The following is a 13,862-nucleotide window of genomic DNA, read 5'->3' on the forward strand; positions in this document are numbered from 1 at the left end:
AAGACTGGATTACAAAATCTTGGATGGAAAAAGACAAGAGTAACTCTATTAACTCTATTATGTTAAGAATACTGAAATCAAAAGAGCAAAATCAATATTCATGTGATTAAACTGCAGATTGATAAAGACTTAGAAATTAATAATACTTTTCACATTTTATAGATGAGAAAACTAAGGGCCAAAGTCTTAGTATATGAAAAAAATTCTGATTGCTTTAGTGTAAAGAGCAGCAGATAAAACTCCTCTACAAGTGATAAACTCAAGTATGCAAATTAATGCATGTTTCTAGACATGGCCAATGCAGAATTTGGTTTGCTGAACTTTATGTATTTATAAGAAGTTTTGTTTCTTTGTCAGTGGGGATGGGGAGGAAGAAGAAAGGATACAAACATAAAAATTAAATTAAAAAAATAATTCCTTTACCAGTGCAGGTCAGCATCTTCTCTGAAACTAAATATTGAGTTTGTCTATAGCATGGTGGTTGCTTCATTTGTCTAAAATTATACATGACCAATCAAAAAGGTAGTAAAAAGACAGCAAATCCTAGATGCAGAGCATTCATCAAGGCATCCAGTAAAAGTCAATGATTACTAGGTATTTACAGAAAGGAGCTACAATAGTTATTCAAAACCCAATGGAAATAAAAGATTCCTAGAGATGAAAACCATATCCCTGCAACAATCAGACCATCAGAACTGTACCCTCTTATATGAGGGATATGAAGTCAAGCATTAAAAAAAAGACTGGTAAGAATTCAGGGCAGAAACAAGGATATTTCTGACAAAAATTTTTTTAAGAATTCTGGAGGCAGAGTACATTATAAATAAGAAACCTTCTCTCCAAAGACATTACTATGAGAATGCTTATTTTTCTTAATCAATGATTAGATACAATTTGGTTGCCAACCAATGATCTTTTCATCATCCTTGTGTCATTGTAGAATACCCATTCACCCCTAATCTCTCACCTCCAAAGTTTGTCCATGTTCCTTCTTGGGTTTTCGAAAACGGGCTTGTTTGATCTGTTTCATTTTATCTTGGCCTTGAAAAGAGTACACTCTGTTGCCTGAACTTGGTGTTGAAGGACAATAAACATTTCTGATGAGCCAAGTTTGAGCCACAAAGGAATAACATGTTTTATTACGCTAAAGAGCTCATTTAGCTCATTAGAAAAGAGATACATGCTCATCGTCTCTCCTAGCAACCTCAAACCCTGAGTTTCTAACTAATTCCTAAAGGAGTCCTGGCATTAGAAGGCATTTTTCCACAGGCAGAATCAGACTCTGGAGGCTTTAATTCTACTAGTTACCCTGTTGGGCAACTATCTTCTCTCTAGAATTTTAACCCAGAGGGTTAGACTGGTAGAATCAGTAAATGTCTACTACTTTTGAGGTCCTAAAGGTGTTCCACAGCAGATACTCCCTCCATAACACCTAAAAGATGGATGATGGCAGCCACTGTATATTCTTGAAACCCTTCAGTGAAACTGTGACAGGGGTCCTCCTCTCTTCACTACTTTTCATAAAATGGGCAACACTGCATGTTCATTCATTCATTCATCGGTGATAAGTATATTTATCTGTGGTTTAACTGTTTGGTTTTGAGGAGGGGGCATGGAAGACACAGAGAAATGCAAAGACAGATGCATTTCCCCATGAGGGATAGACACCGCATGGTAATGTGTTTGTTTTCCAGGAATTTAAGTACCATAACCCTCTTCTCTTATCTGAAGAACAAGTGACCCTCATGCATCTTATCTTCCCCTTATGACATTTAATAAAAACAAAAGGAGGCCATAGAGAAATACTGATTTTTTAATTAAACCATTATAATAAGGTAAACTCTAGGCATTCATCAATTTCCATTCTAAAAACTGGGAAAAATTTAAACAAGGCAGTTTTTCATTTGTTATTTGGTTATTGTTACCAAAAAAAAAAAATATATGAAACACAAACATAAAAAACTGTCAACAGTAATGTCTTTATTCTAGAAAATAGCACCAGTAAGAGTAAAAGGCCTTAAAACCATTACAATAGCATTTCTGAAATGCTGCTTCCCCAGTTGCTTCCTCCCCTTAAAAAATTTCCTACATGGAATTAAAAGACAGGTGTCATAGCAGATAAAAATTTTCTGGAGGAAGTCTCAGGGTTATTACAGACTTTTCATCTTTTAGATGAAAAGATAAAAACAAAAAAATGTGCATCTGAACCCCAAACATGACCATTACAGGAAGGTGATACAAGATTGTGGGGTTATCATGCAATCAACCTCTGTCACCACAACTAATGCACCTAGCAGTTACTAAGCAAAGTGCCACCTGAGTAAAGAAAAGATGAGGACTTTTCCTTCCTCTACCACATTTTGGGAGAGAAAGTGGTGAGAGAGCTGAAGTGACGGGGAGGTTAGCAGCCTAGAGAATCATAACACACACTTTTAAGGCACATATTCATTTAGCTGCCTGTTGAGTCTTGGGTCTTGGACTGCAACATCACACAGGAGAAAAGATACCCCAAATTCTAACAAAGAATGGATGTTTCTGTTTACTATTCCAGTCCCTCTATCTTCCCCATATCCCCCCTTTTGGGCTCTCATGAAGTAATATAGCAGGACAATGAATAATTTCGGTTAGTTTGTGTCAATGATTTACTTTAAATGAACTGGAAATGTGTTGAAACCAGCCCAGCTGGATTTATCACTTTCCAAAATGCCTGGAGATCTTAAACGGGCATTGATTTGCACCCAAGCTTTCCAAAATCAATAGTCCTTGATTTTTATTTTAATTTTTAGGGTGAGGGAGTTTTTATTCTTTTATTTTAATGAAGTAGAAAATATTGGAGAACATACAAATTATTGTTACTAATGATTAGAAAAACCATCATTTGGTGCTTGGTTTCTTTCGGCTTCATCTGTATATAAGTCGGTCTGTCAGTAGTTCCATTCAGCTATGTTTACAACTTTCTCACCAGGATTATATTTCACTGAACAAGGAACAACAACACCCCTCCCCCCAAAAAAAAATTTTAATGGCATTCTTGACACCTGTGTTGCCGTATTGCTTCAGAATATGACCTAACAAGGTTTGACACCTTATTCCTACATACTTAAGCCATCATTTTGTGAGGAAAAAAAAAAAAAAAAAAAAAAAAAAAACACTAAAAAAATCTCTATTTCAAGTGTAGTTAAAAAAAAAAAAAAAAAAGACAGAAGCACCGGTCTTGCCCCTCTCAGTGGTCACAATCAAGTGGTCTTGTCTGTAAGGCTTCAGAGAAATAGTTTGAACAGGTCGTCTGAAGGAGTGTGTCTCAAAAACAAGAGTCCCACTGAGCAATTGGGGAGAAGTCTGAGGTACATGTAATGACTGATGGTTTAGGTCTTGATTTGACCTTATTCATCACAGCAACAAAACTGAAGAATAGCAGAGACTAGAACTTGGGAGGGGAAGATGAGAGGGGGAGAAGAACCCAGAAGTTCTGCCATCCCTGGTCATGGTTCTTCCCCAATATTACCCTCCTCCCATGTCCAAAATCCCCTTCCACCTGTCAGTTCCAGCCCATGTGTTATTCACAGGCAAAGTAGTCCTTCAGTGGGGCAAAAAGATGCCGGATAACAGGGACGCTCCAGGATCTGCCCAGCAACTTCTGGCGAGCACCTCGACCCATGTTTGACACGTCGGTGTAATGGACAGGAAAGCCAAAAATTCTGGGAGCAGGAACAAGGCAAAATACGGGGATGAGAGGCAGCAAAATTGATTCACCCAAGACTGGTGCCAAATTTTCTTGGGGGAAAATCATAATTAAGGTAAAGATAGAGGTCCTTTAATGTATACCTATACTAAAATTTCTAAAATTGATCTGGTCCAATCTTAACACATAAAACACAAATTTAAAATTGCAATTGGGGATCTATTCAATTTCAAAGATAATTCAATTTGGGCCTGCAACTAACTGCCCACGACACCTCTAGCCACATTACCATATACCAATAATAGCTAATAACTAGCAAAGCACTATACTGTGTGCTTTAGTTATTATCTCATTTAATCCTCATAACAACCTTGGGAATGTAGGTTCTATTATTATCTCCATTTTACAGATAAGGAAGCTGAAATTAAGTGACTTGCCCAGAGTCACACAACTAATCAAGATCTGAGGCTGGATTTCAACTCAGTTCTTCCTGACTTCAAGTCCATGTTCTATGTACTATGTCACTTACTCACCTCACCAGTTACACACCATAGCATCCATTAAGTTATATAGCTAGGAAAACCTAAGGTCAACTTGTGATGTAGCTCTTTAATGACAAGATAAGAATAGCACATGGAGTCAGGGTATTTGAACTCCATTTGTGAAATTTGTGTTGTATGATGAAAAACACCACCCACCTCCAGATAGAGATAGAGAAGTGGACTCAGTAAAGATTACAGCTTTTTTTTTTTTTTTAAGACATAGTCAATGAGGAATGTTTTGCTTGACTATGTATATTTGTAATAGTTTTTATTTTTCTAGCTTTCTCAATAGGAGGATAAAAAATAAGGTAGGAGAATTTGGAGATAAAAAAAAACTTTTTTCCTATAACAATAAGCAAATTATTTGCCCTTTGAAGGTATAATCTTCAACTATAAAATAATGTAATTTGGAAAAAACACTTCTTTAAGGTCACAATATCAGATGGGAAGGAGAGATCACATAATCTTCTGAGCCAGATCCAAGCCTGACATATAATCTAAAAGCCTAGAGATTTGCCTCACTTTAATCCCCTAATGAAAAGTGAAAACATTGTTGGTACCCAATTCCATCTTTCCTTTTGAGAAACACATCGTGAATGGTTATTAAGAAGATCAACAAAGACACAAAATTTCTTTTATCTCGGAAATCTGTGTTTGGTCTCTTCCAAATGGGAAATTAACAAACTATTCGAACAGATTGATCGTATCTTTCACGAAATCAAATACCGAACAGGACTAAACATTATCTCATAGTCTATCCTCCCTTTATATACTTCAAACAAAATTAGACATTATTATACCTTGACTATTGCAACATTTCTACCTCATCCTTTAAAACCTTCAAAGTCTACCTGCTGTCTTACATGAGGCCTTTCTTGTCACCCCAGCTTCTAGGAAGTAGTGAGCTAATTAAACATGTGATATGTGCATAGATGCCTTGTCTTCCCAAATAGGTCAAACTCCCCAATCCAGAGGCCCATATCTCCAGAATCAAGCAAAGTCACAGGGGAAAAAAATTAATAAAATAGGAATAGGGAAGAGACAGAAGGGAAGTCCAGAAACAGATACACAAGAAATGTCAAGTTGCTGAATTTTCTTAAAACCATTGTGTTAAGCAACACAACTGACAGTCACAAATGTGTGGGTAAGTTAGAAAATCACCAATTCTATAATTTTGCCTGTACTTGATCCCACTCCAACCCACCTTCTCTGTTTTCTCTCTGGGCCTTCAACCCCAAGTCTGCTCACCTTTCTAGCTCTGTGCACCATAATATATCTTCTTTGCCATTCATGATAACAGGGAATTGCTGATTTTTCCCCTGTTTGATCGAGTTCGACTTAGTAGTTATTGTCTGTACTTTCTTTAACTGGGGAACAAAAACATCAGGTAAAGAACAAAGAAAACTACTGGGTCACTAAGTGGGTGAAAGAATGACTGATATCCAAGTGGAAGACATAGTTTTGATTTGAGTAACAGCGAGGAAAGGACAAAAGCATTTTATGTACAACTCAAGGTCAGGGAGAAAAGAGGATGTAAGCCAGGCAAGTCAGTCACAATCAATAGAATTCTAAACAGACCCAATTTACTGAGGCAGCCAACCCCCAAGGCTATGCTAAGCCATTTCCTTTATCTTCTCAGACAGAAGAGAAAGAAAAAGCAGCTCAGGGTTTCTGGTCATCAAGAAGGCTACATGTGACAATTCAAAAGCAGAAGTTGTTAGGCTCTAGAAATCCTTCAGCTGGAGGCCAAAAAAGGGGGAGTTCATAAGAAATATGCCTTATAAGTCTGGCCAGACCTCTAGAGGACATAGACAAAACAGATAGAGCACTGGGGAAAAAGACAAGGATCTCCTCACTAGGAGTCCGAAGGGCTATCCCTTTCCTAAGGGAAAGGACCCTAAAACATCAAATCCTTTAGATTCTAGTAAAAGGGCACACAGGCATTCATAATGAAGAGGATAATGTTTCAGAACAAGCTTACCTTCGCTATCCTATTGTACTCCAGGCAGTCCTGAAGCTCGAGTTTATCGGTCTTTGATGCTATCACCGGCCTGGGAACAGCCAAAACTCATTATGTTCTACAGTCCACAAATAAATCTACTCTGCTTCCAGCTGCCTTCTAAGCCAGTGATTCCTTTATAGTCTCATCTACTGTTAAGACTAGCAAACAATGACACAACTTGATAAGGCAGCTCCAAAGCTACATCAATAGAAGGCTCTAAAAGCTCTAAAAGAAGATGAGAACATACTACAAGTTCTTAGAAGAGGCATGGGTGGGGGAAAAGGGACAAGGAGAGTGATTCAAGTTATTAGGACTGGAGAATGGACTCTGGGAGAGAGGGAAGAGTGGGATACCACACAAAACTGATGATTTCATTCAAAAATTTAAAAGGCTAAATAGAAGAGCTGCAGTATGGGACAAAAAAATGAATATTAGAGCTATCCAGATTTAAACAAGAGACCCTCAGCCTCACTGAAATTCTCCTAATCTGGAGGTCTTCTTCAAGAGGAGATTTCATGATCATTTGGTTAGGGAGAACATACTGAAATAGAAAAAAGCTCCCTGACTACAGTTCTAAGATTCTGAGCTAACACAGACTTCAGAGTGAATGTACAATGAAAAAAATCCAGAATTTGGAATAAAAGGGGATCACACTACTATCTCATGGTACAGAGAAGGAAAGGAATTTTGTCCACAATTTTTATTGCAGGAGAAGATCCTATTAATGTGCATACATAGGAAAGAAAGAGATCTAATACCATAGGAAATAATTTGACATATAAAAGGAAGGGCAATTTATGAGAGCTTGGTTCTCAAACTGAATTACGGTAAATAAATCATGCTTCTTACTCAGGGCCTCATTCACTTCACAGGGTAATAGAAAATGACCTCAAATGTCCATATATGTCCAGGAAACACAGAATCCCAGTTACCTAATCCCAATCAATCCAGGTTGCAATGACTAATTCTAGAAAATTTTAAACCTTTGGTTGAATATTATTAGAGTCAATCCTAAAATTTAGGCATTATTTACATAGGGTTCTGTCACCACATACTCTTTATACTGGACTGCTACTACAAGCAAGATTTTACAGCAAGAAACCACAAATATAAGTCTAAGAAAAAGGAATTCTATCATTACATATATGTCATGGCAGGCCTCTTTTTCTATAAGGCTAACAAAAGAACTCCACATATACTTCTCAATGACTACATATCTCCAAATAAAAATAAAGATTATTTAACATGCCTCCTTTTTGTGGGAGTGATATGAACCTTCATACTATGAATGTTCTTCCTCAAAAATTCCCAAAAAAGACCCAGAAAGGGACCTTGACCATTTTCTAGTTTTCCAAATTCTCACTTCTAAAATCATACTTATATGTTGAAAATGCACTATTCCTCATGACTTACATACCGTAGACTCAAAAATCAGAATGTCTCTATGTTGTGTTTGTTAAATTTAGTATAGCCTTCTAGAGGTAGAGGGAATAAATCTAGTACCAAAAGGTAAACTGACTAAGGAAATGGCTTTTTTTACCTTGTGGTCAAGTACTTCATACACAGTAACAACTTGCTTTGGTGAATGTCAATAAATAATAAGCCTTCAGATATAACTATCCAAAGATGAAAACTGTGACAAAGTTTAATAGGTGCTCATTTTTTTCCTACAACACAGTTTATGTGATCCCCAGAACTACCATGTTTCATATTCAGTAATATTATACTAATAGGGGACCACATTGTACTTGAAAAAGACAGGACAGGCAAGACTTTATCCCTATCTAATTTCAAGTTATTGTGATTTTTGAGTCTCTCCCATATTCATATAATCCACTCAGACCAAGAATTATAACTTATATAATCACTAATGGTAATAAGCAGGTCAAAGTTCTGTGGATTGCCAAGAAAGACTAACTTACTTCTGAACCCTATTCACCTCAGACTATGATATAGTTTGAGGTAAATATATACTTATCTGATAATTCAGCAAGGAATTCTCTCCCCATTCCCCCCTAAAATTTTCCAAAATGCCTGAAGATACATTTGAATAGATGAAGTCATATGTAAACTCACTTCTCTAGTCTATCTATGCTGTCCATATAGAACTACATATGAAAGTGAAGAAGTCTCTCAAAAACAACCCTGAAACTGTATCTAATTGATCCAAGAAGAGAGTCAAAGTTATAATCTCTGGATTATTAGAATAAATCTCAGACTAATGCAAATCCTAAAAGACTACCTTACCAATTCATTGGAGGGTGTACTATCATGGCTTAAAGTCACCAAGTAGGGCTTTTCCCTATGCTCCCAAGTCCAGTCAATCAAAATCACTAATAAAATTAGGGTAGGATTCTGACTTTTCAAAAATAAGGAAAACTGGGCTGTTAGAATCAGGGTAAAATATAAACTCCCCCCCACCCATGCATCTCAGGAACATTATGCTACAGAAAATTTTCTAATGATAAGACTTCTTCTGTTGTATCATTAAGGGCCAACATAGTCTTTTAGTAAACAGGTAAATTAAATGAATAAAATGCAAGGTAGCCTGCCACCAAGAGGAAAGAAATTCTTGGTTTACTTAAAGGGGTTAAGGAAGAACCACTCTTCCCACTTACATAAAACTCAGGAGACACACCAAAGATGTGATGTAGTCTCTCCCATATCACTCCTGCCTAAAGCTGACCCATCTTATTGGAGAAGTGAAATACTTCCCAGATCACCTAAAAATAGAAGGGTAGGAATGGAGGAAAATACATTTGTGTATTACTGTCCTTCAAAACATTTTTTAATCAGGGACTCCAGCAAAAAATCCATTATCAGGGCCCCAGTGAGTAGATACACAAAACTTAAGCTAGAAGGTTGGTTACTTACCTGTTCATTCCAGGCAGGTTGCCCCAGTAATAGCGAGCTCGATGTGCAGCTGAGACTTTTATGGCATCAATCATTACTGGGTTACACTGTAGACCAAAGGAAATTTAAAAAAACAAAGGAATCAAATATCAACATAGATAAAACCTTAGGAGTGGGTACAGAGCTGTTATCTCCAGGGCCTCCAACCTGGAATCATAACAATGCATAGAAAAGAGGCCTGGGCAATACTGTCCTAATGAATTCTAAAGATTTATAGTTTGCTGATAAAAGGATGTGGCCAGGGAATAAAAAGGTAACCATCTAAGACTTAGACTTTCTGTCATGGAGGGAAGGGAATAGGGTTGTAGAATCTCAGAAAAGATCTTAAAGTTAATAGTTTATCACCACCACTACCCAGTCCCACCCCACAACATACAAACATTTCATATGAAAAATTATGGGAAGATAAATCAGGTCAGACTTAGATGGATTTTAAACTTATATTTTCCAAGAAAAAATTCTTCAAGGTACGAAAGTACATTCTAGCATTCTGGAAAACAACCAACCTTGGTACAACTTCAGAATAATAATTAAAAACCAACCCAACAACTTAGACATAACATCCTTTTGGGGGAGTAATCTACCTATGGTGCTTTAAATATGTGATCTCTTGTACCACTATTCTGATCTCAGACATATGAAGATAGTTCATAATCCCATCCTACTTTTTTTCCCCTAGGTAATGAGATCACTCACCTCCAAAAACCTTGAGATGTCCCTCTTGTCATTGACTCTCATGGCCACCACATTTTCAAACATCCAAAAGAAAGGGCGTTCATCCCCTTCTTTGGGACGAGTATAATTAAGTAAATGGTAGAATTCAAAGAACAGCCTTCCTGTGCCCTCTATTGTGAATACAAGAGAGACAAGAAAGGAAAATCAAGATAGAAGAGGTATCTGAATGCCAGCCCTTTCAATTTAAGATCCCACCAATCTTTTGTATATAGTAGACTCAATATCGTGTCCTTCATTCTTAAAAACCTGTAATTTTATACCAATGTAGAAATTTTTTTTTTTAATGCTGGCTCTTTCCCTTAATTTAGAAATATTTTAAGAGAAAATCATAAAATGTAGAACCAGAAGGGATTGTAAATCTTCTTAACCTCCTCTGGCTAAGAAAAGACCCTTTGACTCCTGACACTTTTTCACATCAAGGACTTTATCCTACTACTCTGGTCAAGACAAATAAAAATTAAATTGTGGTAAGAAAGATAGCAAATAAAGCCAAAAAGGCAGAATAATCTTTACCCAGGCTTGCCCCTGATTTGCTAACTTTCCTAGGCTTTCAGTTTATTCACCCACAAAATAATAAGACAAAATACATGATTTCTTTCACTTGCAATATTCTATACAGAAGCAATGTCTACACAAGCATAAGAGTCAATCATTTTGCAATACCCCACAAGATTTTATTCAATTCTATATTTCCTAAAGAAACAATAAAAATATTGTAAGGCTTGTTTGTTTTTTTTTTGGGGGGGGGGAGTTGCAATTTTTTTTCTTTAGGAATCTAAGATATACTTGGAGCATATTTAGCTTGTGATCCACAGTTATGGAAAATTGCATAAATTTTAAAGTTTTTTTGTTTGTTTGTTTGTTTGTTTTTTTAATGCATTAGACCTTTAACTCGGGTGCCATATTTTATTTAACCATCCCTTCAATCAACAGGAGTCTACTTTCAAATTCTTTGCTAGCACAAAAGTGATGCAGAGTAAATTAAATATGCACAGTAAAGAAACAAATATACACTACGAAAAACATAATAATGGAAAATGGAAGAACAACAAATCATTCAAAAGAACAACTATGGAGAATAAGAATCTACCGTTCCACTTCTTTATATGGATACCTGGGTATGGTAGTACATTGCACATATTTCTTGATATATTGATTAATTAATTATGCTGATCTTTCTTTAAAAATATTCCAGTGGCTCTGGAAGTGAGGAATAGCGGGGAAAATTTTGATGACACAAAAAAATGTAAGCCATTCCATATGATAACGAATATTTAGAAAATTTAAGCAATAGAAACCAAAGATATCAACAAAAATATTTTTCTTTTTAAAAAATGTCTGACCTAGGGAACATATGGATATCAAATCTGTTAAGGGCAATAAAATTTTATTTAAAAATAAAGATTCCTATAAAACTTTAATTTCAGTATCTTTGCGAAAACAGATTCAAAAGGACAAACCTTTGTAATCATCCCCAAGCCACTGGATTTTCTCTGCATGAAACTCAGAACCTTGGGAAACTCCCAAACTCCTCAGAAAACCCAAAAATAATGGTTCTTACCATACAAGCCCTTCCTGGCAGGATTTACATTTGAAAGATCATTGCATGGACTTCCACCAATAAGCAAATCGAATGGTCCCCATTCATCAATCTGAGAAACAAACAAATCATGTACTACAGCTATTTCAGAATGCACTCCAGGAACTGGGAAAAGGCAATAATAATAAACTCATTCTGGGCTTGTCTGCCATGTTGCATTTCAAAAAGAGACATTATGTTCTTTCCTCTAAAATGATACTCAATGCTATCAGCCAATACATAAATATCAATTAAATGCCTACTATGTGCCAGGCACTGTGCTGAGCACTGGGACAAAAGACAGTCCCTGCCCTTAAGAAGCATGTAATATAATGGGAGAAAAATAAAGCAAATAAATATTCACAAAACAAGCCATATACACAATAAATAAGAAATAATTAAAACAGAGAAAGCTCTGGAATTAAGAGGGGTTAGAGAAGGCTTCTTGCTAGAAAGTAGAATTTAAGCCGAGACTTAAAGATAATAGCCAATGAGAAGGAAGGAAAGCATTCCAGGGGACTACCCAAAGAAAATGCTGAAATGCACACATTATTGAGTAAGCTATACGAAGACTAAAAGGAAAAAGGGTGGTGATAAGAGGGTGCTAGAGTATGAAGGATTTTCAGAACCAAATAGAGATTTTACATTAGATCCAAGTTAATAGGAAGCCATGGGAATTTATTGAATAGGAGAGAAGGGAGGAAGGGAGAAGAATACAGGAGAAGAGAGAAGAAGTGGTGACATGAATCGGCCCTGTACTTTAGGGAAGCCATTTTAGCACCTGAAAGGAGAATGAATTGGAATGGGAAGAAACATTCCCAGGCAGGCAGACTCCATTAGTAGTAACTGACACATAAGGAGATAAAAATATGACTAGAGTGATGGCCATGTCAAGAGAAAAAGGGGAAAAGGGGTCTTATACAAGAGATGTCACATATGAGATATTAGATTTCCACTTCACTGATGCATATAAATTTAATTAAAAGATGACTCTATGCAAGGAACTGAAAACTGAGTGGATGCCCATCAGTTGGGGAATGGCTGAATAAGTTATGGTATATGAATGTAATGGAATATTATTATTCTATAAGAAATGATCAGCAGGAGGAGTTAGAAAGGTCTGAAGAGACTTACATGAATTGATGCTGAGTGAAGTGAATAGAACACTGTACACAGCAACAATAAGATTATATGATAATCAACTGTGATAGACTTGGCTCTTTTCAATAATAAGGTGATTCAAGACAATTTCAATAGACTTGTGATAGAAAGAGCCATCTGCATCTAGAGAGAGTACTATGAGGACTGAACGCAGAGCACATTACAGTATTTTAACCTTTTTGTGTTGCTATTTGCTTGATTGTTTTTTTTCCTTTCTCATTGTTTTTCATTGTTGATTTGATTTTTCTTGTCCAGAATGATAAATGTGGAAATATGTTTAGAAGAATTGTACATGTGTAATCTATACTGGATTTTTTTTTTTTACTGAGGCAGATGGGGTTAAGCGACTTGCCCAGGGTCACACAGCGAGGAAGTCTTAAGTGTCTGAGGCCACATTTGAACTCAGGTCCTCCTGACTTCAAGGCTGGTGCTCTATCCACTGCGCCATCTAGCCGCCCCCTATTATTTTTTTTTTAAAGATGTTTCTAGCTACACCCAGAGAAAAAACACTGGGAAATGAGTATGGACCACAACATAACTATTCTCTTATTGTTTACTTGCATTTTTTCTTTCTTCTCAGGTTTTTACCTTCTTTATAAATCCACTTTCTTGTGCAACAAGATAACTGTATAAATATGTATACAAATAATGTATTTAACATATACTTTAACATATTTAACATGTATGGGACTATCTGCCATCTAGGGGAGGGGATGGAGGGAAGGAGGGGAAAAGTTGAAACAGAAATTTTTGCAAGGGTCAATGTTGAAAAATTATCCATGCATAGGTTTTGTATATAAAAAGCTATAATAAAATAAAATAAAAAAGATGCTTCTATGTATTTAAACTTAAGTCTTTAGTTTCTCCAGTCCCACTAGAAAAGGTAGTTTCTCCACCATCAAGTAGGGTATACACATATATACCACATATACCAAAACATATCCTTTCAGAAAGAAAACTCTAGTCAATATCTACATCATATGTGTTTATATATGAACTAAGTTAAGGATCAAGTCAAAAGATCTTCCTCCTCCTCCTTCTACTAGGTTGAGGTAAGCTTAAGGGTACTCACCTGGCGCTTTGTGATGTTTCTGACATCATGAACATATTTGATGTTCCCTTCATGCTTGACTGTCCCAACAGCAATGGAATCTTCACAGATCTCTGAAGCAATGTACTTGTCTACCTTGATACCCAATTCTTTTAGCACTAAATAGCCTGTCAAAGGCAGAGGAAAGTAATGAGAAC

The 13,862-nt window shown here is 36.3% G+C and overlaps 1 protein-coding gene across 5 annotated transcripts in view; it reads right to left on the minus strand.

Moving 5' to 3' along the window:
- Positions 1–13,862, minus strand: part of LOC141557292 (microtubule-associated protein RP/EB family member 1) — a 109,624-nt gene that overhangs the window by 41,175 nt on the left and 54,587 nt on the right. For 2 of the 5 annotated variants that reach the window (XM_074292738.1, XM_074292739.1), the window contains 5 exons: positions 13,687–13,832; positions 11,436–11,526; positions 9,836–9,984; positions 9,101–9,186; positions 6,206–6,275 (listed from right to left, as the gene is read on the minus strand). In XM_074292738.1, the coding sequence (XP_074148839.1) occupies positions 6,206–6,275; positions 9,101–9,186; positions 9,836–9,984; positions 11,436–11,526; positions 13,687–13,832 (542 nt within the window). Of the gene's footprint in view, positions 1–1,799; positions 3,699–5,472; positions 5,592–6,205; positions 6,276–9,100; positions 9,187–9,835; positions 9,985–11,435; positions 11,527–13,686; positions 13,833–13,862 lie in introns of those variants that run through there. The other 3 variants (XM_074292740.1, XM_074292741.1, XM_074292742.1) reach the window with 3 other exon arrangements.

This window comes from Sminthopsis crassicaudata, chromosome 2 (assembly GCF_048593235.1).
Source record: "Sminthopsis crassicaudata isolate SCR6 chromosome 2, ASM4859323v1, whole genome shotgun sequence".
Classification (NCBI taxonomy): domain Eukaryota; kingdom Metazoa; phylum Chordata; class Mammalia; order Dasyuromorphia; family Dasyuridae; genus Sminthopsis; species Sminthopsis crassicaudata.